Below are 26,964 nucleotides of genomic sequence, written 5' to 3'. Positions count from 1 at the left end.
AAATATGTCACAATAGCTAAACTATGGAACCAACCTAGGTGTCCTTCAACAGATGAATGGATAAAGAATGGATATATATGATGGAATATTACTCAGCCTTAAAGAAGAATGAAATTATGCTATTTGCAGGTAAATGGATGGAGTTAGAGAATACCATGCTAAATGAAATAATACAATCCCCCCCCAAAAAAAGGCCAAATGTTTTCTCTGATAAGTGGATGCTGATCCATAATGGGGCCAGTGGATAGGAAAGAACAAAGAAACTTCGGATTGTGCAGAGGGGAGTGAGGGGTGGGGTGGGGTGGTGGGGATGGGAAGGACAGTGGAATGAGACAGACACTATTACCCTATATACATGTATGATTACCTTACTGGTGTGATTCTGCACCATGTACACCCAGAGGAATGAGAAGTTGTGCTCCATTTGTGTACAATGTGTCAAATGCATTCTACTGTCATGTATAACTAACTACAAAATTTTTTTAAAAAAGTTATGTGAATATGGTCTTTCTCAAAATGTCTTAATTTCTCATTGCTCTCTAGTACTATTTTCATTCTACAGTTGACTAAAGGTAACTTAAACTGCAGAAAGCAAAATTACAGATAAGAGGAGACTATGATAAGTAAGTTAAAAGGAGACCCTTAGGTTGAGCCCTAAATCAATTGGGTTCTTAAAAGAAGAGAAAATTAGGACACACAGAGATACTAGGGCATAATGCACAGAGGGACAGCCTTGCAAAGAGGCAGCAAGAGCATGGCAACCTATAAGCCAAGAAGTGAGGCCTCAGAAGAAACCAAACTTGCTGATACCTTCATCCTGGACTTCCAGGCTCTGAAACTGTGAGAAAACAAATTTTTGTTGTTTAAGCCCCCGGCCTATGGTAGTTTGTAATGAAGCCTAAGCAAACGAATACAGCAGGAATTAGGAAAGGCCACCTGGAGAAAGGGCCAAGCTAAGGGAACTGTCCATTTTAGGACAAGAGATCAGCATGTGTGAAAGCCTAGAGGTAAGAGAGGTCATGGCTCTTTCCTGTGACGTGAGAGACCTCAAGTATGGATGGGCCTAAATGTCCAAATGAGGAGAACAATTGGGAAAGTATCATACGCATCTGTCGTTTTTTAAAAATATATTTTCTAGTTGTAGGTGGACACAATACCTTCATTTTTATGTGGTGCTGAGGATCAAGTGCAGGGCCTCACAAGTGCCAGATGAGCATTCTACCTCTGAGGCACAACCCCAGCCCCAATTTGTCATTTTTTTTTAAATATAGTTTTTTAGTTGTAGATAGACACGATACTTTTATTTTATTTACTTATTTTTATGTGGTGCTGAGGATGGAACTCACTGCCTCACATGTGCCAGGCAAGCACTCTATCTCTGAGCTACCAACCCCAACCCCTCATTTGTCTTTTTGAAATGACCAACATCTGAACATCTTTCCCATTTCAGAAGAATCCCTAAACAGGTGATAAGAAGTTTAAGGGGAGTAGATAGATAGAACAGCACTCAGAAACTTAGAGATTAATTTACTTTTACTTATGACCCTAGCAGCACAAGAAATCTCTGACCACCTTAGTCCAGTTAGATTTGAGATGATTCTAAATTGGACTTCAGCCCTTAAGAAGGCTGGTATACTTCTATTTAACTTTCTGCCTGAGGGTATAGTCTTTGGAGATGCAAGCTAGATCCTGGAGGATTACCAGGGCTGCCTCCTTGGCAGGCCCTCAACTCCAGTGTTTATCCCCTTAGACTGTGAGCCTTTCAAAAACTATGCTGAGCTTCTCATCCAGGCCTTTGGAATGAACAGATGCCTGTAGGAGAAAAATAACCCAAATGCAGGTTCACCTCTCTAGTGTTCCCTTCTCTTCCTTATTTTGAGACCCTGTAATTCTTCAGTCTTGATGATTCTCTAGTACATTTAAACAATTAAAAAAAAAATGTTTTTTGTCCCTAGCCTTTTTAGCTATTTTTAGTGAGAAGGTTTTTTTTTAAAGCAGTAGTGTACCATAGCAAGAAGTAGAATTCCTCCTTGAATTATATTTAAATATGTCAAACAAATAAACCTAACAACTAACCTGTTTAGCACACTTTCACATGGTCCTATTTGATTCACTACAATTTTGTCATCAATATACTTTATGTACAAAGGTAAGCAAATTTAGATTTGAAGATTTTAAATAGTTAAGAGAGAATTGGGATTTAAACCCAGATTCTTAGACTTCAAAACCTGTGTCTGTTTTGTGGGCTAGTGGCTATCAGTACTAATGCAGTAAATGTTGAATACATGAAAGCATGAAAACAGATCCTCTTCTTTTTGATGGTGGTGCTGGGGATTGAATCCAGGGCCTTGTACTTGTGAAGCAAGCATTCTACCAACTGAGCTATATCCCCAGCCCACATCCTTCTTATTAGTACCGTAGGTCATTCTAAAGTCCCCTTTTTTTAAAAAATGAATTTCAAAATGAGTCTCTTTCTCAATACTTCAAATAACTGAGCTCCCTAATATTAAGATAGAAATATTTAGAAGAAATTATTCTAAATATTACATAAATACTTCCTTATCGATGAGTCTGTGTTTTCCATTTCTTTCCCAATTTCTATTTTACAGCTTAATCAGAATTCTGTTAACTGTGTTGTTTTTCCTCCCCAAGATAACTGCTAAAATACCAAGCATGGCAGTTACTAGACCTACAGCTACTGGATATGGGGTAGGTTTTTGCAAGCTGCAAATATTAAGATACTTTTTCTTATACTAAGTTCACTTTAGTCAGTTCTAAAGAATTTTGGCTATCTTTCACTTCATGAACCAGGTGTAGTTTCCATTTTGGATAGTTATGAGGACAGTTAAGAACATTTAAAAAGTCTAATTTGATTAATAGCTTTGAACATTTTAGTCATTTTGACTTTAAATATATCAAAATATTTTGCTGCCTTTCTATTTGTAAATCTTACGTTGGTTGCTTAAATTGTGTTCATTTTCTATCTAGTATAACCAAGTCTCATGTGTATTCCATTCATATAGTTTATGTGAAGTTAGATGTTATATAAATGTAATATTGTTGATAATTATTAAAAAAGCTTACCAATTAATAAATGAAGAAATAAAATTTAAGAAAAGTGTTTCAGAGGCATATACTTTGGTCTTGCCTTAGTGATCTTTGGAGGAAAGATACTCTATAAAACTCTATAAAATCAATAAATCTTTATATCTTGTCCAAATTACCTATAAGTTGATTGCCTTAACTTATATAAAATAAGAGAGGAAGGGATTAAAAAATGGAAGCACATGGTGAAATAGCATTTCCCAGTCCTTATGATAACATTTTCTAAGGGGTCAGAAAGATGGCTTCAGAACCCAGAGGCCCAGGGCACTTACCTTCATAATGACCCTTTATGTGAGCCTTTTACATAATGTAACTAACATTATGTCATATGGAACATACTTTCATTAATCATTCTGAACATTTATTCATAAATTTGGTTTTTAGTGTTGTTTCAGAGTAAGAGACAGGAAACTTTTTCTGTGAAGGGCCATATATTTTAGGCTTTACAGGTTATGTGGTCTTTGTCATAGCTCTTCATCCACCTGTTTTGTAATGCAAAAGCAGCCATAGACAGTGTGTAAATGGATGGAGTTTGACTGTGTTCCAATTAAACTTTATAAAGGCGGTGTGTTGTAGTTTGCTGACTTCTGATTTTAGAGTATCACAGTTTGATCTAATACCTTCAGGTGATAAATGGAAAAAAATTATGTGTAAATTTACTCCCCAATAGAATGAAGAAAAAAAATTTAAAGAAAACATCTATAACTTGGTTTTAAAAAATAAAGGTAGCTGTATTTAGGAACCTTTTTAACCATCTTTTCTATTTATTAGTCCAAGACATCCCTGACGTCATCAATGGGAAGACCAATGACAGGGGCTATTCAGGTATCTCTGCTATATGGTTGTTGATTTTTTTGCCATTTTCATGACTTGGAATTTATACCAAAGATTCCCCCTCTCTCTATTATATATTTAAAAATGCTAAGCTATTACTTATATAGTGAGCTGATTCTTAAAATTGAGGATTAAAGTTTGTGTTCAAAGATTGTACTAAATCTTTGGATTCATGTATTGAGGTCTCAAGTGAAAACCTTTTGGAGAGTAGATATAGAAATGTTGGTAGTTTGTATATATGATGTGTATGCTGAGACCTGTTTTTCCTGTGTTACCATTTTCAATAATTTGTGTCATGTGCGATATATAAGAGATCAACCAAAAGTAGAGAGTAGCTAAATAATAAGTTAATTATTTTTTTTTTCTTTTCAAACAGAGAAACTGAGTTAGACCAAGGAATAGAAACTTTATAGGTAAAAGAGAAAACAGGATTAATACATGAAGGGATAGAAGTAATGAATAAGCATATAGTAATTACAATCAGTATTAAAATTGGGGCTGTATTAAGATATGTGTCATGTATAGAATTGTAAATAGGAGGTAGATCTTGTTGGAGAATACTTTTTAAATAATTCCTATTCTTTGAAGGATGGAGTTACTAGACCCATGACAGCAGTGAGAGCAGCAGGTTTTACCAAAGCATCTTTGAGAGGTTTGTTATATAATCTCTATAATAATTTTTTCAGATACTTTAATTTTTTACTGTTTTTGTGTATGTTAATGTCATTTTTATTTTAAATAAAATCTGAACTGCCATTGATTGTAATTGATCCTGATTTGAGGTATCATTAAGAGAGGAAGGGTTCATGCACAGTGTCACATGCCTATAATCCCAGCAGCTCAGGAGGCTGAGGCAGGAAGATCTTGAATTCAAAGCTAGCCTCTGCAATTTAGCAAGGTCTTGGCAACTTAGCAAGATCTTGTCTCTAAATAAAAAATAAAAGGGTTGGAATATGGCTCAGTGGTTAATCACCCCTGGGTTAATCCCTGGTATTAAAACAACAAAAAAAAAAAAAGAAAGAAAAAAAGAGGAAGGGGGTATTGAAATTGTTTTATAGCTCAGTTGGAGTGGTGGTTGAAGCCCTTTATGATTTATCACAATGTATTGATAAAATATGTGCATTTTAAAATATGTGCATTTTATTTTATATAAGTTAGAACTTGGTTTAAAAAATGAAAGATGAAAATAGTATTTAATTACAGAAGCTACATAACGATTAAGACATAAAATTATGACAGGTTAATGTTTATTACACCATTAAGGAAAATTAGAAAGCCATTATCAGATTATAACTCACATGATCAATAATTTAGAGTTCATACTAGATAGAGGTAGAGGTCACATATGCTAAGAGAGTATCTTTTATATGTTAACACACAAGTTTATTTACATAGTTTCATGTATGTTAAAAATCTTACCAATTTTCTGACATAAAATATTTATGTAGACTTAATAAATGTTATTTCCATTTACCAAACAGGGAATCTAAGTTATTTAATAAGTAGGTAAATGAAATAAGCGATAAAATTTCATATTTTCTTCAGTTTTTCTGGGTTGCAAACTAAGTATGAACTCTTGAATTTTGTCTCAGGCTCTGCATTCAACCCACTTGACCAATCAAGGGGCCCTGCTCCTCCTTTGGAAACCAAAAACGAAGATAGGTATGCAAGTCCTTATGTTGTCATTTTGTTATTGTTGCTGCATGTTTTTGATTTTTATTTTTCAGATGTGTAATTTAAAAAGTTTGTCCCAGCAGGACAGTAATCAAAACACCATCCCTAATTCTTGGAACTAGCAAATAAATCAAATCTAAGAATAGCCATGTGTGTTCTATGCAATTTTGTTGCAATATTATTTAACTTGATGATGTCTAAGTTTTATGGGTATCAGTAGTGATTCTCTCAAAGACCAAATGTGATTATAAATGTCATGATTATTATAAAAGGACATTTAAAAAAGAATAAATGAAGAGAACACATATCAAGTTAATCATATTATTGAGCAGTTTAATTTGTGTGTGTGTCTGTGTCTATGTTTGGTGCTGGGGATTGAACTGAGGACCTTGCACTTGCCTACCACTGAGCTGCATCCTCAGTTGGAACAATATAATTTTTTATAGAATTAACTTAGTTTTGTGCTGTTGTCTAGACAGTAGCTAAAAAAATGACAGTATACTGTATATTCAGCTATATACTTAGTACTTGATGTGTGCAGGTACTGTTCCAAGTGTATTACACATAAATATGGAATTATTACTGTCACCAGTTAATAGAGGGGGAACAGAAATACAGAGCTCTTGACTTGCCAAGGCTAATAAAGAATATGACTCAGATTCAAACCCAGTTGTTTGGTTCCAGAGCTCATCTATTAACCAACTACACTGTTTTGCTTCTATATAATATATGGCTTAAAATGGTAATTCTTAAAGCCCATGTTTGGGGCTATTGTATAAGTTACTTAAGTTCCCTTTTTTGGCTAACAAGGAACTTCTATACACATTTGTTTTATTTTGTACACTCATTAATGATAGCATGTTTACTAATAAAAGTATATTCTTTTATTTAAGTATGTCATTTAGGATCTTTTCAGCTATAGACAAGAGAAAACCAACTTAAAAGAACACATATAGTGAGAATTGTGGAGACAGGGCATTTCAGGGGAAGGTAAATTTAACTGCTCAGTAACATTACCCCTGGTTCAGCTTCTTTTTGATTCTCTTGGCTTTTCCTAAGAGCCTGCCCATCATTATGCTGCCAGAAGAGTAGTAAGAGTTCAAAATTCTCTGTGTAATTGATAAAGTTCAGTGGCAGAAAGTTCCTAGCCTTAGTTCCTTTTTCTTTTTAACCCAATAGTTTGCTTTACTGTTATGTAGATTCTTTAGTCAAGTGGAACATTGTGATAGCTGTGAGATAATGATGTAATTCAATACATGACAGTGTTAAAATATTAACATCTAGTTCCTTTTAAAAACAATGAAAATTTTTTCAGGAGCTCTCTATCCAAAGCAGATGTGCAATGCATCATATGCCCATGGTTAAGCTGAATGATAGAATAAGGAATGAGATACTTTAGACTGACTTAGGTTCCCTGTGCCAGGAAGAAGGGTGGGTGGCAGGTTCTTTTTAAGTAGATATCCAACCATATCTGCATATAGTTTTCATTTTCTCCATATTTGTTAGGAACAGAATGGTTACTTTGAATGTCTTTCATAAAGTTCTCTTAGAGTTTTCACATTAACATTTTTGGTTTAGTAATAATCTATAAGTAACATTTAAAGACATTTATTAGATGTTTCAGACAACTAGAAAATAGCATTTAAATTTCATTGTAGCTTTTATAAAAGTTTAATCTATTGTGTTCTTGCTCAGTTAGAATTTTAAAGATCTTAGAAAAACTAATAGAATTTACAGTCTTAGGCCCAGATTTCCCTAAAGAATATGATTCCATAGACATTAGAATAGCAAAATACATTTACTCCTGTATTCTTTTAAAGACTTCATTTGTAGAGAGTTAAGACAACTACCATCCATTTGAATGTATCTTTAGTGAAATTTTATTAAAGGCAGAAGAAAGTAGTAGTAAAACATCAGTGTTATTTTGAAATGTGACTGATTTGGGGATAATTTGCTCTTTTTAAAAATATTGGTTGGTTGATAGTGGTGCTGGGGATTTAACCCAGGATTTTATACTTCCTAGTGTGCTCTACTGCTGAGCTGGACCCATAGCCCTGGAATAATTTGCTCTTAACAAAGCCAGGATTTTAAAACTTATTTACCTTATTAGAATTTTTCTCTATAGCATCTTTCTAATAAGTAATTTTTTGGGGGGGATGTTCAGTTTTCCTAGCCATAAGGTAAAGTTTTCATTTACCACAGTATCAAAAACAAAAAATCTACTTCTCCTTTGTGGTAGTAATATAGTAGCAACAGTGGTGGAGTGCCCTAGTTGGGTCTGAATCCTGGCTCCATGTCTTACTAGCTTGAGCAAAATACTTAAATTTCACATAGTTTCCTTTTTAGTAACAGAAATAATGATAGTACTTGTGTCAAGTGCAAATATGAGGAGTAAACAAAATTTTTATAGTAAAGTATTTTGCTCTTAATATACTTGTGCTAAATAAACATTAGCTATTTTTACTATAATTATGAATAATTAATTGTATAATATATTTATCAAAACCAGCAATACCTTTGTTCTTTAATGCCATTTATACATTTGTCTTATCTGTCACCTGTTCTTAAAGAGCATGTTATGGACAGTATTAAAAGTAAATGCAGTTTTAGTATAAATTATTATTAGTTGAATGATTTAAATTACACCTGCTTTTTTCTTCAACAGTCCAGAAGAGAAGATTAGACAATTAGAGAAGAAAGTAAATGAGTTGGTAGAAGAAAGCTGTATTGCTAACAGTTGTGGAGACTTAAAATTGGTAAGTTCATAAAGTAATAGGAATTGAAATTTATGAAGTGTGTAGAGATTATGTCTGCTCTGCTCTTTAAAATTCTGCTTTTTAAAATTCAATTTTTTAATATGCTTTGTTCTCATTACTTTGTCCTACCATATAAATATAATTTCTGTGACTCAGTTATCAGGTTAATGCATACAATTAGAGAGAAATGTTCAATATAAAAACCTACTTTTATTGCTTATAGAACTGGTGCTATTTTTATTTAGTTCTAAAAAAAGCAAAGTCTCTTACTGAATTTTTCTGTGGAAATCAATGAAATGTTCTTGACATTCTGAGTAGTACAGGAACCAACCTAAGCATCTCTTGTAATATTGGGCAGCAGTTATCCTTTCACTTGTATTTTGAGTATCCCAGAAGAATGTTAAATAAGAAACAAAATCATATTTAAATTCCTGCTTCACAAAATTGAATTAAAATACCTAAAGACTAAGAAATTGGGAGGAAAGAAAAGGTAAGTAGGTAGGCATGGTCAAACTCAAAAGGTGATGGAAGGCATATGGCAGAGAATCTTGACATGGTGCAAATATACTCTACATACTCATGTTCATACTCTCTCCTCCTTTCTCAGAAAACCTCACAGACAATTTTGTGATGGTGAGCTCCAGTTTAAACAAATATTCTGTGTTCTTTTTTTTTTTTTTCAAGGAAATTTATGTAAGAGTACAGAGGGAAGTTTGTCTTGGAAAATGAATTCAGCCAAACTTCATGTTATAGTTTCCTAATGAATAAAAGTTGATGAATGCTCAGAATTGATTTTAAAAAATGTAAATATGATTTCAGGCCTTAGAAAAGGCAAAAGATGCAGGAAGAAAAGAGAGAGTCCTGGTGAGACAACGGGAATAAGTTACAACTCCAGAAAATATCAATTTGGATTTAACTTACTCAGTAAGTACTGAAATATTTGCCAAAAAAATTATTTTAGCCAAGATTTGTGAATTCCAAAGCCTTTTTTCTTTAGTAAATTTTTGAAACTTTGTTCACTGATACAATAAAACATTATACATGTTAATGGGGTACCTTGTGATATTTTGATACATGTATACCTTGTGTAGTGTTTAATCAGATTAAGCACATCTGTCTCAAACATCATTTCTTTATGGTAAAACACTCAAACTTCTTTCTTCTAGCTTTTTAAAACATACAGTACATTATCATTACCTATAACCGTCTTACTGTTTAGTAACATGTCAGAATTTCTTACTTCTACCTAAAACTTTGTACCTGTTGATTAACCTCTCTCTGGCCTTCTGTCCCCACTAAAGTCTTTTTTTTTTCTTTTTGCCTTATCTCTTTTTTAAAAATAAATTTATACAGATTTTTTAAACTTTATTTTATTTATTTTTATGTGGTGCTAAGGATCGAATGCAGTGCCTCACATGTGCTAGGCAAACGCTCTACCACTGAGCCACACCCCAGCCCTTGCCTTATCTCTTATTTTTAAAATCTGATTATTTTTTAGATACCCAGAATCAAATAGATAATAATCTCTAATTCATGAGACACTCATCTTTTCTTGTGCAAAGATCTCTTATTATTCAATTAATTGTTTTTTAATGGTTTAGTAATTGCAAACTCACCATCCAATGGTTGTACGGCTTGAAGATTGTTAATATTCATGCTCAGTTAGGATGGTTATCTTAATGAGATTCTAAGGTAGACATTTGGGTCGGTGATTTTCAAGGATTTCAAATAAATAAGATAATGTTTTGTGAGGGTAGTGAAAATATATTTAATTTCTAACAAAACTTCTTTATTCTGAGAAGAATTCCTTGTATAAAAGGGCATATTGTCAGTGGGAAAAGTCTTCATATACTAAACAAATTAAAAAAGGGGACTTTGAAATTTTAAAATATTAGATATTTACTACTTTGTTTTTAAAAATTCCGTGAAATACTATAGGCAGTAATTTATTGTGACAATATTTTTACCTGTAGGAACATGAAGTACTATATCTTGATGACTTAAATTATAGTTTTGTACATAGAGCCATTACTGTGCAAATTCTTCTCTGGTATACTTTAGGGTTTAAGATATTTCCATGGTATGTTTAGTTTATATTTACCGAGAGAATTAATCCATTATCTTGTTTATTTCCTTTATCACCAACAGCATTAACAATATACATTTATTCTTTGTAGGTTTTTCAGCTATTAATGAATGGCAAATACTAAATTAAAATAGAATACATAGAAAATTAAGTGAAATTTAGAGGACAGCTGTTCATCTCTTAATGTTGTGGCTTATTTGGAATGCAAGATATTTCTTTTATGGACTTAATTTCCAAATTGGTTGATTATCTTGATATAAGCAGGTTTGTTTTATGATTTAAATCTCTAGATAGATCAGAAGTGAACAGGACCTAACATAATCATTGTATCTTGTTTTGCAATCTTTTCTTCCTTAGGTTCTTTTCAACGTGGCCTGTCAGTATTCAGCTAATGAAATGTATGCTGAGGCACTAAACACATATCAAGTTATAATGAAAAACAAGATGTTTAGCAATGGGGGTAGGTATATATAATCAGTTCTCCCAATAGTCACAACTCTTTTGTAGTATTAATTTACATCTCCCCACTTTATGCTTCCTTATAATGAAATGATCTATGCTCTAAGCAAATTTGTATTTATGATGGAGTATCCTTCTTAGAGATACTGTATATGACAATCCATACAAATACAAATGAAGAAATATGGTTGGTATGAAGTATGCTACATAAATTAGGTAAACACAAAATGTGTTCTGATACCACAAGTACAATGAGCCATGGCATCCCCACCCACGTGCTTTACCATCTGTAAATATGTCCCAAGAGACTAGAGTTTATATTTAGCATTTGAATTATACAAATTTTTAGTTGCAATATTAAAGTTTATCTGAATATCATTTCTTTTTAACATCATATTACAATGTGTGTGGTATTTTTAAGTCTAATTTAAATTGTCTTATAGTCTCATTTTTGTTTTTAGCAGAATATACTTTCAGTTTTATAATGTAAGTCAGTTGTTTTCCAACCCTACTTTCAGGCGTCTATCTTAAGTTTCATTGACTCACAGAAGAAAGACTAGTGTGTGAATACATCAAACAGTATAACTGTTTTTAAGTTAGAATTTTAGGTAATGTCTAAAAATTTATAACTTAAGAAATCAGAATATGAATTAAAATCATCTAAAATATCATAGAAAATGGAAAAATGAGAATATACTTTCTTTTCTTTTTAATTAGGGAGACTGAAAGTGAATATGGGAAATATTTACTTAAAGCAAAGAAATTATTCCAAAGCCATTAAATTCTACAATGGCCTTAGATCAAATCCCAAGTGTCCATAAAGAAATGAGGTAAGTGTACACACACAGATAACTATAAAATTTAAGTGTTGTTTTTCAGAAACAAGGTAGATACATGTTCTGATCTTTGGTCAATGGGTTAAATATTTTGAAGTGTTTGTACCTGAGAGGTATTAGATTTGTGTTATCTGTGTAGTATTTTGCTCTATTCCCTTGTAACTACTTGTATATATTTGTAGAATGACAAGTTAAAGGTTAAAGGCATAATATGTGATGAAGTGAAATAAAACTAAGCTAATTGACCATTATAGAGATTAACCCTGCAAACCATTAGTACAATGATACAAATTAGTATCAACAAATAATCAGAATAGCATTCCTATGAATGTATCAGATTAGAAAACAAGTCTGGAAATTAAGAACTCCCTCACATTGTTTCTATAGTTTGAAAAAATTAAAGGATGAGATTATTTCTGAGTCTTTGAAGAGGAGTGGGGAAGTTGAAATACTTTATATTCCCACAGTATTTTCTTTCTTTCTTTTTGCGGTGCTGGGGATTGAACCCAGGGCCTTGTGCTTATGAGGCAAGCACGCTACCAACTGAGCTATATCCCCAGCCCTCCCACAGTATTTTCTATTATATTCAGAGGCATATGTTTACTAGTTATAATTTCCCCGAGACACGGGACATTTGCTCTGTGATAGTTAATTAATTTGTAAATGCCACTTTTCATGATCATTTGGTTTTGAATTTTTTGTGGTATTTAATTATCATCAACAAATATCTAGCTTATAGGACACAATGCCCTTGAGGTAGTTTTAATCCAGGAGAGACCAAAATTTGAGAATTTTAGAAAAAGATAATAGGTAGCATTATGTACTTAATAATCAATAGTTGAGACAATGGGTACTATATTTCAGCCTAAGGGAATAATAATAGAGAATAATAATGGTCAAAAAAGCACATACCTGTAATCCCAGCAACTTGGGAGTCTGAGGTGGAGGATTGTGAGTTCAGAAACAGTCTCAGCAATTTAACAAGACCCAAAGCAACTTAGTGAGACCTTGTCTCTAAATAAAATATAAAAAAGGGCTGGGAATATGGCTTAGTGGTTGTATGCCTCTGGATTCAATCTATGGTACCAATTTTTTTTAAAAAAAGATGACTTTATGAAGGAGATACACTTTATATAGGTTTCTTAGGTGACAAAAGGGACAACATTCCAGATAAAGGGAATACTATGAGATGAGTCTAGGAAATAAGTGTTTGTGATCTGATCAACTAATTTTGAATAAATTAGTTGAAACAGTAGGTTCATGTCAGAGTAGTTGGAAGTAAGGTCAAATCACATCCTTTAGAATGACTCTACTCAAAATTATAGAAAATAGCAAGTACTGATGAAGCTGCTGGGAAATCCGAAACCTTATGTATTACATATGTAAAATGGTACTTTGGAAAATACTTGGGCAGTTTCTTAAAAGTTAAACATACATTTACCATATGACCAGCAATTCCATTGTCAGGTATACATATGAAAGTTCATGTTATAATGAAGATTTGTACACAACATAATAGCATTAGTCATAATAGCCAAAAAATGTAAATAACTGAAACCTCTATCAAGTTGGCAGTGGTTAAGTAAATGGTGTATGTCCATATTATAGAATACTATTTGACAATACAAAAGGAGTGAAGTACTGATACTTGCTGCAATATGGAGGAACCACAGAAGGATTGTGCTAAGTGAATGAAGGCCAACACAGAATATTACATATCATGTGATTCCACTTATAGACAATGTTTAGAAAAACAAAGTAGATTAATGGTTGCCTAGGACTGGCAGTGAGAATAGAGAATGACTGTTAATAGGTACAGATTTTCTTTTTAGGGTAGTAGAAATGACTACCCTAAATATGTGGTTGTGGTTCCATAACAATGTAAATATAGAAGTAATCATTGCATCACATCCTTAACATAAGCAAATTTTTTGGTATATGTATTATACTACAATGAAGCTTTAATAAAACCAAAAAAGAAAGAAAATTGGAAAGAAAAAAAGGAATGGCTTGAATGCCACACTAAGGAATTTAAATTTTTAGTGCTAATCTATGTTTATTTTTATTTAGGATTAAAATGATGCAGAACATTGGAGTTATATTTATTAAAACTGGTCAATATTCAGATGCCATTAATTCATTTGAGCATATAATGAGCATGGCACCAAATCTGAAAGCAGGCTTCAACCTGATTCTTAGTTATTTTGCTATTGGAGATCGAGAAAAAATGAAGAAAGCATTCCAGAAATTGATTGCTGTTCCATTAGAAATTGATGAAGATGATAAATATATTTCACCAAGTGTGAGTATGAAAAAGACAGTTATATAGCCATCTCATACTCTGTGTTTTCCTGTTTTTAGAAGTGAGAAAATTAGAATTGATGACTTTTTGAGTTTTTTACAGACCTATATTAATGTGTTTTATTATTGATATATTTAATTTGTTATTTAAATTAGATCAGGGATGAGACAATTGAAATAGGGCTAGAGATTCTGGTTAAAATACACTGCACAGTTTTAGTCAAAACTAAGAGAATCGTATTAAAAAAATAATGTCATTCATTAAAAGTAATATCTTGACTGTGGAACCCAAAATCTTTTGATGTTTTAAAAATCATTGTTGAGGGCTACAGATATAGCTCAGTTGGTAGAGTTACTTGCCTTGCAAGTACAAGGCCCTGGGTTCAATCCCCAGCACCAAAAAAAAAAAAAAAAAAAAAAAATCCTTGTTAAGCAGAGCATGTTGGCACACGCCTATAATCCCTGTAGCTCAGGGAAGCTGAGGCAGGAGGATCTTAAGTTCAAAGCCAACCTCAGAAAGGCCCTAAGTAATTTAGCAAGATGCTGTCTCAAACTAAAAAAATTAAAAAGTGGCAGGGGATGGCTAGAAATGTGGCACAGTGGTTAAGCACCCTGGGGTTCAATTGCTGGTCAAAAAAAAAAAAAAATCATTGTTAAGCAGAGGAACCTAAAAAATCTATACTAACTCTGTCAACAATTAAAAAAAGTAATTCTTTTTTCAAGAGTAAAGCATAATACAGTCCTCTTCAAAAGTCTTATTTTTAAAGGTGTAGGGGAATATTATATACTGTTAAGTGAAAAAATACAGATACACACCTACAAATGAACAGAAACTGAAAGAATATACTCTAAAATATATTCTGGGCAGTGGGTTTTTTTTTTTAACACTTTGAAAACATTTTCCATATTTTTTATATATAAATTTTATGTAAGTCAAAATGTTAAATTGCCTATATTTATGGATTAAAATGGCATAATATCTTTAATTTAATAGAGAATGTAGACACAAACCATATGCCTGGCCCTACCACTGTATTCTTCAGTTTCCTTCCTTGTGCCTCAGTTCCTTTATGTATAAAATGGAACTAATTATAACCTACCTTATAGTTACAAGGATTAAATTTGCAAAATGCTTAAAATCATACTTGGAACATAGTAAGTGCTGGATAAATGTTAATTATGTATTATTTTCATATTGAAAAAAATAATCTATGTTGTGGAAAAGTCACATTAAAAAGAATTTTTTTTTGCAGTGCTAGGGATTAAACCCAGGGCCTTACACATGCTAGGTGAGTGAGTGCTCTGTTATTGAGCTATATTCTGAGCCCTGGTCTGTATTGTTAATTGGAAGTAGTGATATGAATTATACTAAGGAGTTGATAATCATGAAAGCATATATATTTAAGTTTTAAATTTATGACATCACATATTTATACTAACAACCACAGCTTCTGTGTGTTCCTATTCTTCTAGCCTCACCCTTGTAGCAGCTACTTAAAATATATATAAGCTCATTGGAGAATGTGATAGGTAATCAAAAGTAAGAAAAGGAAAAAAGAAAGTTCTGCATTACATAAGGGAAAATATTTTTGAAAGATTAATTTATACTCCATTTTATACAGTTGTTAGTTGGGATTTTGATTAGAAATTCAAGTTTTTAGCATTTACTTCTGAATTTTTTTGTTTTAATTTCTTTTTTCAGTATGACCCCCATACTAACCTAGTGATTGAAGCTATAAAAAATGATCCTCTCAGACAAATGGAACGTGAAAGGTAATATTTTGGGTACTTGATAGTGCAGTTTTAATGTCTCTAAAATGACTGAATGTGTATTATTATTGTTTCTTACAAAATTTGTTATATTCAATATATTTCTTTTTCTTTTCTTTTTTTTTTTTTTTTTTTTTTGTGGTGGTGGTGCTGGGGATTGAACCAGGGCCTATGTGCTTGCAGTGCAAACACTCTACCCACTGAGCTATATCCCCAGCCCTATATTCAACATATTTCTTAAATCATGCTGATGTTTTAACATTTCAGTACTTTTCGGATTCCCTTTTGTCCTTCAAAATAATCTCAGTTCTCAGTCTCATTCCAATATTCTTACTTAGTTATTCCTACTCTTTCTCTGTAACTGTCTTTCCCTCTGCCTTTGGTGCAATACTGAAATTTGGTTCATTATCACAATTACTTAAAAAATTATATCCTTACGTATTTTTGTTCTGCCTCCCAATTAGGTACCAAGACTGAGAGGAAAACATCTATATTTGCTTCATTCTTTCCTTCTTCTAATATGGTACTACAATCTCTTTGTACTTTATTCACCAAATATGTGGGGTTTTCCCACATTGAGAACAAATGATCTGACTTGCTGGACACCAATTGAGTGTTCAGCAATTCAGTTCTGACACTAACTACCCAGAGTTTATGCGAGCCCCACAGTGCCACAAGATTGCCTTTGTACCCCTGACTACAGATACCAGTTGCAAGCTCAGGGTTTCCTGTACTTCTGATCAACTGGATATAAATTAGGGACTCCCTCCACTCCTCCTTGAGTTCAGTAATTTACTGCAAGAGCTTATAGAACTCAGGAAAACACTTTGCTTTTATTTGCCAGTTTATTATAAAGAATGCAACTCAGAAACAACCAAATGGAAGAGATGAATAGGGCAACGTATGAGAGCTTTCATGTCCTATCCAGATGTGCCATCCTCCTAGTACCTTCATGTGTTCCCCAACTTGGAGGTCTTCTATACTGAGGTTCAGCTATGTAGGCAACACTGATTATATCATTAGCCTTTGGTGATGAAACTCAATTTCTAGCCCTTCTTCCCTCTTGGAGGTTGAGGGGTGGGACTGAAAGTTCCAATTCTTCAATCATATGGTTCATTTCACTGGCAACCAGGCCCCATTTTGAAACTTTCTGTAAGCTAATAGGAAGTCACCTCATTAACATAAAGTCAGGTATTGTCAAAGGGGGTTCATTATGATTAACAAAAGACACTTCTGTATTCAGAAAATTCCAAGAGCTTTTTGCCAGGCATCAAGATAAAGACCAAATATATTTCTATCACAATATCACATGTACTTGGTTGCTACCAAGTATAATTTTATCACTGGAGGAAGTCCAAGGAGTTTCCAGAGAAGAGGACCTCAACTTAAGATTGAGTGGGGTTCTTGACAAACATAATTTAAGGAAGCATCTGTTAGAGGCACAAAGATTTAGGAAAGCAGAGATGCATTCGAAGGAGAATGTAGGCTCTCTTGAGAGTGAGACCCTTTTGTGGTAAAGCGGGGAATATACATTCAAGAGAGAATGTGGACCATCTTTTGAGAATGAGAAGCAGCAACCCCTTGGTCTTGGTTATTAATTTTTATAGAGGGACCTTAACTAAAAGCTAGACTAAAGGTGGATCAGGATGGAGTTATGTAGTTTTGTGCCAATACTTTTTAGTGCTTGGGCATTGCCCTCATATCATAAAACTATTTGCAGGCAAGGGTTCATGCTCCATTATCAAGAGTTCTTGTTTAATCAAGAGTTTAAGCTGGGCACAGTGGTGGACACCTGTAATCCCAGCTGTTCAGGAGACCGAGACAGGAGGATGGTGAATTCAAAGCCAGCCTCAGAGGGCTAAGCAACTCAGTGAGACCCTGTCTCTAAATAAAATACAAAATAGGGCTGGGGATGTGGCTCAGTGGTTGAGTTCCCCTGAGTTCAATCCCTGGTACCTGCTCCCCCCAAAAAAAAGAGTTTAAAAAAGAGTTGCTTGTTTAAATCTCCTGTGATCCCAGTAACTTAGGAGGTTGAAGAAATTCAAGTTCAAGGTCAATCTAGGAAATTTAGTGAGACTCTGTCTCAAAATAAAAAAATTAAGAGCTAGGAATGTGGCTTGGTGATAGAGTGTTTGCCTAACAATATGAGGCCCTGAATTTGATTCCTAGCACTGCAAAAATAAAAATTAAATTATTTTTTTAAATGACTAGGGATGTATCTTGGTGGTAAAGCATCCCTGGATTTGATCACCAGCACCTAAAAAGGAAAAAAAAGTTGCTTGTTTTTGCATTCCAGTGGCTCATGTATCCCCAATTTTTCTTTTAAGACTCATGTTTTTTTTTTTCCTGTATTCCTCAAACCCTATCTCATTTGTGAAAATTTTAAATTCATTGAACATGCAGTAAATTAGGAGTACATTATATGATAGAGGGCCCTTAATCTTTTTGTTTTAATTGTGATAAAATGGATAATAAGATTTATCATCTTAAGTGTTAGGTACATTCACACTATTGTATGACTAATCTCTAGAACTGGTTAAAATGGTGGTTCCATTCCTATTTTAAGGAATCTCCATACTGGCTGCGAGAATGGTTTCACCAATTCGCATTTCCACCAGTATTGTATGAGTGTGATTCACCCTTTAGGAAGAATGTCTTTATGACATTCGCCTGTAAATGATGAATCCGAAGACTGTCATACTAAGTGAAATAAGTCAGTTCCCAAAAGCCAAAGGTTGAATGTTTTTGCTGATATGTGGAAGCTAACCCACAATGGGGGTGGGGGGAAGGAAGAAAATAAATTCAGTAGAGTAGGCAAAGGGGAATGAAGGGATGAGATGGGGACAGGAAAAGGAGACAGTGGAATGAATCTGACATAATTTTCCAATCTCGTGTATGAACACAACACAGTGAATCCCACTATCATGTACATCCACAAGAATGGGGTCCTAATCAGAATAAGATGAATTCCATGCTTGTATAATTATATTAAAATGAATCCTACTATCGTGTATAACTAAAAAGAACCAATAAAAATAAAATGAACAGTACCCCAGGGACCTGTGGGACTTCTAACAAAAGATCTAGCTTTTCTGTCATGAGAATCTAGAATTCAGGAGAAAGGGAAAAGAGAGAGAATAAAGAAATAATGACTGAAAACACCCCAAATTTGCCTGGAAAATTAAACTTACAATTCAAGAAGTTCGGTGAACACCAAACAGGATAAACTCAAGGATTAAACTGGAAATTAAAGACAGAAAAAACATTTTAAGCTGGACTTGGTACTGTAGCCTCAGCTACTTGACTGAGACAGGATTGCGGGTGTATATGGGAGTTCACAAACAGACCTGGCTCAAAAAAACAAAAACAAAAAGAAAGAAAAGGAAAAATCTTGAAAGGAGCAGTAGAAAAATACCACTTTCTCTCACAGAGGGAAAGCAATTAGAATTGCAGTGAAAAAGTTAAGCTTCCAACTCAAGAATAGAAGAAATAGCAAAATCAACCTAAGGAAGTAGGGAAAGAAAAAAAAAAAAAACTTACAGAGGAATGTTTACAATTGATATTGAAAACAGTAACAATAGAAAATATCAATGAAATAGAACTGGTTTTTTTGAAAAGATAATAAATAAAATTGGCAAACTCTTCAAAAAGAGAGAAGACAAAAATTACCAATAATGAGAATAAAACAAACATCACTACAGATCCTGCGGACATCAAAAGAATAATAGCAAGTGAGATGAGATGGATTGCTTTCTTGAAAAACTCTTAACTCATATGAAATAGATTATTTAAATATCTCTACATATTAAGAAATTGAATTTATAATTTTAAAATTCCAGAAAAAGCAAACTCCAGGCCCAAATGATCTTACTAGAGAATTCTAGCAAACCTTCAAAGAAGAATTCACATTAATCCTACCCAATTTCTTCCAGAAAAAAATATATTTTATGAAATTAGGGTTATCCTGCTACTGAAATCAGACAAAGACACTTATCAAAAAAGAAAACCCCAGCGACTGTAGATGCAAAAATCCTCAAGAAAATACTAGCAAACCAAAATATTAACAAAACATAAAAACTGTATACTATAATCAAATCAGGTTTATCCCACGAATACAAGATTAGCTCAAGATTTGAAAATCAACTAATATAATACAGGACATTAATTAAAGGGCAAAAAACACAGGATCATCTCAATAGAAAAAAAATTGTTCAAAATCCAAAATTCTTTCATGATTACAAAAAAACCCAAACAAACAAAAAACTTAAAAAGCTACAAGTAGAAAGGAAGTTCCTCAATCTGATAAAGTGAGTCTATGAAAAACCCACAGCTGGATCATATTTAATAGTGAAAATCTGAATATTTTCCACCTAAGATCAGGAACAACATAAGGCTATCCACTTTCACCAATTCTATTCAACATTATTGGAAGTTCTAGCTTTAGTAATTAGGCAAATAAAATAAAATAATTCAAATTTAACCAGAACAAGTAAAACTATTTGCAAGTGACATGATCTTGTATATTGAAAAAACCCAAGAAGTTCACCAAAAAATTACTAATAAATGAGTTCAAGAAGGTTGCAGAGGAAACACTCAATGCACAAAAGTCAGAAATGCAGTATAAAAATATACTATATTTACCAATGAGCTATCCAAAAGACAAAATTAACAGTTGCATTTACAATAACATAAAATTTATTAAGAATTAAATTTAACAAAAGAAATACAAAATTTGCACTCCGAAAAACTATAAAACATTGTTGAAAGCAGCTAAATGACATTGAACGTTTTGGATATACACTCAATATTATTAAAATAGTGATATTCCCCAAATTTATTTGCATATTCAATGCAATCCATATCAAAATCCTAACTGTGTTATTGAAGAAAGTGATGAGTTGATCCTAAAATTCCTGTGGAAATTTAAGGGACCCAGAGTAGCCCAAACAGTGTTGGAAAAGAAAATTAAAATTGGAAGACTCAAATTATAAAGATACACCAATCAAGACATTGTGGTACTAGCATAAAGATAGAAATACAAATCAGCAGGGCTGGGGTTGTGGCTCTGAGAGTGCTTGCCTAGCATGTGTGAGGCACTGGGTTTGATTCTCAGCATCTCATATAAATAAATAAATAAAAGATCCATCAACAACTAAAAGAATATTTTAAAAAAGAAATATAAATCAGAATGGAATTGGGAGTCTAGAAATAAACCCTTGCATTTATAGTAGTGCAGTCACTAGGACAGTGTAATGGGGAAAGTACAATCTTTTCAGCAAATGGTCTTGATAAAATTGGATATCTTCATGCAAAAGAATGAAGCTGAACTTTTCTTACACATCATATACAAAAAGTACCTCAGAATGAACCAAAGATCCAAATGTGAGAGCTGAAACTATAAAATTCATATAAAAACACCTGAAATTAAATATTACCCTTGTATTAGACAGCGATTTCCTAGATATGACACCAAACACAAGTGATGAAAAAAGTTATATCATCAAAATAGAAAATGTATGTCCTTCAAACAACACTATCGACAGTAAAAATATAACCCACCAAATGAAAGAAAATACTTGCAAATCAAATGTCTAAGAAGGAACATTTCTAGACTATATAATTAACCTTTTAACTCAGTGAAAAATGGTCTAATAATCTAATTTAAAATGTGCAAATGTTAGGTATAGATATTACATATAATTCTGGTTATAAATGTTGACTTGAGTCTTATCTCAAAACTAACTTTCTACCAGTTGTCTTTACAGTGCATATGTTTGAAGTAATCATAAAATGTAACTGTTTATTCTGTATTTTCCCATCCAAAAACCTATTGATAGTATTAAACAAGTAGTTGAGGTTTGGGGAGTTCAAAAAAATTTGCAAAGGATTGTGGGGTCTCTCAGCCACATCCTGCATGGATGAGAAAAGGGTTAACTGCTGGAGGATGATGTTGGCTGTTTATCAATCAGTTACCATAAACTTAACTACTCAGTAAATACACAAGAGCCAACACTCTTTTTATAAATGAGATGGGGGATGACGGGTCTGGCCTCCAGCTCTGGCCTCTAACAACTCTCTTTTATTATGGACACACAGGTGAGGAGGTCCAAGACCTGGAAGACCTTCTTCTGTGATGGACAGGATAGGGTGGAGTGAGGGGAGCCATTCTCTTAGGGGAACTAGACAGGGAACTGTCTGATTCTGCTAGATAAGGATGGCTTCCCACAAAGGATCTGAATAAATATTTCTTCGAAATGATGCTAATACCCAATAAACACAGGAAAAGATGCTGAACTTCAGTAGCTATTAGGGAAAGCAACTCAGAACTACAATGAAATACCACTTCACACTCACTCATATTAGACTATAATAAAAAGATGGATAATAAATGTTAGTGAGAATGTGAACAAATTGCCACCCCCCTTCTATGCTGATAGTGAGAATATAAAATGGTTCAGTAGCTTTTTGGAAGACAGACTAGAAGTTCCTCAAAAGCTTATACATAAACTTACCATGTGACCAACAATTTTAGTCCTATGTAGATAACCCAGAGAAGTTAGAACATAGGTTCACATAACACTTTGTACACAGATGTTTATAGTAACAGTATTCATAGTATCCAAAAGTGGAAATAATCCAAATGTCTAATAACTCATGAATTTATAAGTAAAATATGGTCTAGTCATACAGTGGAATACATGCAGTATACAGATGAGCCTTGAAAATATGGTTAAGTGGAAAAAATAGACAAAAAAAGACTAGGTAAATCTATAAAGATAGAAAGTGGATCAATGATTGATAGACACAGAGGAGTGTCTGCTAATGGGTACTGAGTTTCTTTTTAAGGTTGTGAAAATGTTCTAAAATTTGTTAGGGTGGTTGTTACACAAATCTGTGAATACACTTAAATTACAGAATTGTAGACTTGATATTGGTAAATTGATGTGTGGATTATATCTTTCTAGAGCTGTTTTAAAAAAAGAATTCAGGAATACATTTTAAAATTTTATAGATAGATAGATAGATAGATACAAATATTTTGGTTATTGATGGATCTTTATTTTATTAATTCATGGGACTGAGGATTGAACCCCGTGCCTCACACACGTTAGGCAAGTGTTCTGCCACTGAGTCACAACCCCAGTCCCCCTCAGGAATACATTTTTAAAAATTAAAAGTAGGGTTTATTCTAAGGATGCAAGCCTGGTTCATAAAAAAAAGCAATCATATTAACCAGTTAAAGGAAAAAAGCTTATGGTTCAATCAAATTGAAAAAATTCTCCCTATTTTCCTGAAGTTTCTTTGATGAATAGGTATGGATGTTTTTCTTTTTTTTTCATGTATTTTTTTTATTATTGTATACCAATGGGATACATGTTGTTTCTCTCTTTGTACATGGAGTCAAGACATACCATTTGTGTAATCATAAATTTACAGAGGGCAATGATGTTTGATTCATTATTTTTTCCCTTCCCCCCCACCCCTCCCACCCCTCTTTTCCCTCTATACAGTCCTTCTTTCCTCCATTCTCACCACCCTCCTTATCCCTAACCCTAAACCTAACCCTAACCCTAACGCCTTTTCTGCATCAGTTGATACATAACATGAAATATTATTCAACAATGGAAAGGAATGAATATGGCAATAATTTGGATGGATCTGAAGAAAATCATCTTATGAAAACAGCCTTTTTCAAAGATTATATATATTAGAGAAATGGAGATCAGATTAGTGATAGGTAACATGAGGGAATGAAAACATAATGGAGCTATTCCATATCTTCACTATCAATGCTAGAATGTTGGTTGTGATATTATACCATCACCCTTGGAGAAACTGGGTAAAGGGTACAGAGGGTATCCCTATTACTTTTTTATAAATGCGAATCTATGAGTGTTAAAATAAAATGTTCAATGAAAAGAAAAAAAATACAGAATTAATGTTTAATGATATGGAAAAATATTGTTTTCACATCAATACAGTTTAATAAGTATGAAGATTATAAAATAGTTATGTACATTTTAAGTCTATTTTAAAAACTGCTGTGTTTATAAATCCAAGAAAAAGGGAATGCTCATCCACCACTCTAAATTGGCATGTCCATTTTGAAATATAGTTTGGCATTTTCCAGTATTGGTGACAATGTACAATTTTATATATGTACACATATGCACATACACATACAAGTGCGTATACATTCAAAGCAACATGTAGTAGTTCATTTTTGCTGTTCACTGCACACTGTTTCTTCAGTGGTCATTTTCACTCTGTTTTTATGTCCACCATGTAGGTTGTGTAAGTTGTGTAGCAGAGCCTGTGTCTCTGTAGTGTCTCTTTGTTTCTTTAGTTTGTCAGAAGGCATCATCAAGCAGAAAATGGAATAAACATTGTCAACCCAGAAGGCAGTCATGTTGCTTGTCATGTTTTCAAATTGTGGTTTTTAACCTGACTTTCAAGCATATTTCTTGTGTAGTTGTCCATCACTTAATAAGCTTATGTGGTATGTTAGCTTTGACAGATGTTCACACTTAAATTTTAAGAACTAAACCTAAATTATTTATGCGTCATATTTCTAAAAAAAGTTTTGTTTGTTTGATATAGGAAAGCCATGGCAGAAAAATACATCATGACTGCTGCAAAACTCATTGATCCTGTAATTGAAACATCTTTTGCTGTAGGTTATGATTGGTAAGAGATTTTGAATACAATAAAATTTCTTGAATATGGTGTTTTCATGATCATACTCTTATTGATTTAAAATTAATATTATTAGAAAAGTAAATAATGATTATAAGTATTGCTTTATACCTATGAAACTATAGTATTAGGGTTTATGTAGGATATTGTAAAAGTTCTGAAGTTTTTTCATTGCTCATATTATTTCACAAATTAAGTGAATTTAGGGCAAATGCACTACCATTTGTTAGGATAGTTTCCATTGTATAAATTCCAGCCTTTGCCTTCTTTCTTTTTATCTTTTTTCCTTTTTTCTACTTTGTTAGTAGTGAATTTTTCATCCTGAGTAATAGCTCTCACATCTGAAAAGATCATCATTTCCTAGCCTTAGAATTTTGATAGGTATTGCATTGACATCTGAAGACCCCTTTAAGTATTATAGACACTTGATGATATTATTTTTTCCTGTTAACGTGATATGTTTTTCATTTATTTGTTACTAATCTAATTTTTCCATCAGTGTGTTATAATTTTCAATGTATAGATCTTTTACCCTTCCTTGGTTAAATTTTATTCCTATGTCCTTTGAATGCTACTATAAATATTATATTTTTCTTAATTTTCTTTTTGGATAGTTCATTGTTATAATATAGAAATGCAACTGATAATTGTATATAAATTCTCTATTCTAGAACTTTACTGAACTAACTTTAACAACTTTATTTATTAGTTGTAACAATTTTTTTCTTTAGAAAATTATTTTTTATAAAAGACAATGATAAAAAAGTACAAACATTTCCATGAGAAGCAAAAAATAAAAGGTACAAGAAATTAATAGCATTTATTTCAGTGCATTTATGTAGAAGCCTCTCATATCTTAATAAATAAAATAATTTTAAGTACAAAAAAAAGAAAATTTACTTTATATTTTGTAAATATGTTAAAATTTTGTGTACTTTAAACACTGTTTTTTTTAGAAATGAAAATTACAAAAGAAGACCCCTAGAAGAAAAATAATTAAAACTCCCCCCCCACCAAAATGTCAGCCTGCTAGTTAACCTCATTCCCCCCAAAACCTCCTTTATGCCACCAAGAGACTCACCATGAACATTTTTCAAGGCCTGGACAAGAGTAGAATGGAGTTTACCCACTTTTTCTTTTTTTTTTTATGGTCCCAGAGATTGAACCCAAGGGCACTCAACCACCAAACCAAATCCCTACCTAGCTCTTTTAAAAAATATTTTACGTAGAAATAGGGTCTTGTAACTTGCTTAGGTCCTCAGTGAGTTGCTAAAGCTGGTTTTAACTCTTGATCATCCTGCCTTAGCCTCCTGAACTGGGGGGGGATTATAGGTTTGTGCCACCATGCCCGGCTCACATTTTCATTTTTAATAAATAATTAAAGTCACCTTTTGGTCAAGAATGTGAAGTTGGAAATTCCATTATTTGTTCATGTTGTATAGTTGATGAGAATAATCTTCTTGCTCAATTTCATTGTTTTGATGAGAAATAAATCTTTATGAAACATAGAATTTGTAATCTAATATACTGTTTGCTAAGTTTATGTGGTCATAGCCAGCTGAAGACTGCTTGTTTTCAGATTTTAGAAGCCCACTTCTTTGCTTGAACATGCTCTAATTTTGGCAATGTCCCTTAAGAATGTTGCAATCAGGGTTAAAAAAATTGCTTTTGACCCTTGATATATTTTGTCAAAATACTTCATAAAAATTCATAATTACTTACTAAGGTCAATATTTTCTTTCCTTCCCTCCCTCATATTTTTGGCAAGTCTGGTAAGCCAAATTGATGATATGTCAAACATGATAGCTTGCTTTGGTGTTATTGGTAAGGCGAAACATTTCCCAAGTGTGTGCTTAACTAACAAAATCTATTAAAAGGCCTAAAATTACTTGTAAAAAAAAATTTCCTCTTATAATAATATATTTCCCAGTGAGTAGTGAAGTGTTTTAGATTTAGGAACCCTTAGGTCATTTGTTGAATGAGCATGTGGCTGAATTTGCTTTCTTCTTCTAGGCAGTATGAGAATAACTTTTATAGCATCTCATACAGGTGATCATTTAATTTCTGCTTAGATTCTTATGGTGTTTAATTCATTTGGTTTATTTTCTGACATCTTTAATAAAGGCTTATAACATTATTTCATATTGAATTTAAATTTGCCTCTCATAAAGGATCTAATACAGAGTGAATCTCTGATCTCTGTATGTGGTTAAAATATCAGGTCAGTATGGAAAAATTATGGCTTTAATTTTCTAATTACTGTTCATAGTTCTTGTGATAGGATGAACATAACCTTTCTTTGTTATACCTTCGTCATCTTTCAGATTCTTACCCATGTTATTTATCCCTTGGAATCTATTCTATTCCTAGGAATCCATGATCTTCCTGTTTTCGCGTGCACTGACAGCTTTCATTTGGCCCAGGACATTTGTGTTTACTGTGTTTC

The 26,964-nt window shown here is 32.9% G+C and overlaps 1 protein-coding gene across 1 annotated transcript in view; it reads left to right on the top strand.

The window, feature by feature from the left end:
- The first annotated feature begins 715 nt into the window (after positions 1-715).
- The window catches only part of LOC124974205 (intraflagellar transport protein 88 homolog), a 96,149-nt gene continuing 69,900 nt past the window's right edge, over positions 716-26,964 (top strand). Inside the window, 13 exon segments of the mRNA XM_047537650.1 lie at positions 716-840; positions 2,610-2,709; positions 3,877-3,930; positions 4,528-4,591; positions 5,532-5,601; positions 8,279-8,369; positions 9,189-9,293; positions 10,813-10,915; positions 11,632-11,701; positions 11,703-11,744; positions 13,821-14,052; positions 15,754-15,824; positions 24,423-24,509. Of these exon segments, the coding sequence (XP_047393606.1) occupies positions 716-840; positions 2,610-2,709; positions 3,877-3,930; positions 4,528-4,591; positions 5,532-5,601; positions 8,279-8,369; positions 9,189-9,293; positions 10,813-10,915; positions 11,632-11,701; positions 11,703-11,744; positions 13,821-14,052; positions 15,754-15,824; positions 24,423-24,509 (1,214 nt within the window).

The sequence above is a fragment of the Sciurus carolinensis genome, unplaced genomic scaffold, assembly GCF_902686445.1.
Source record: "Sciurus carolinensis unplaced genomic scaffold, mSciCar1.2, whole genome shotgun sequence".
In the NCBI taxonomy this organism is placed as follows: Eukaryota; Metazoa; Chordata; class Mammalia; order Rodentia; family Sciuridae; genus Sciurus; species Sciurus carolinensis.
The sequence above is the reverse complement of the archived record's forward strand: the minus strand, read 5'-3'. Positions and strand labels throughout refer to the sequence as shown.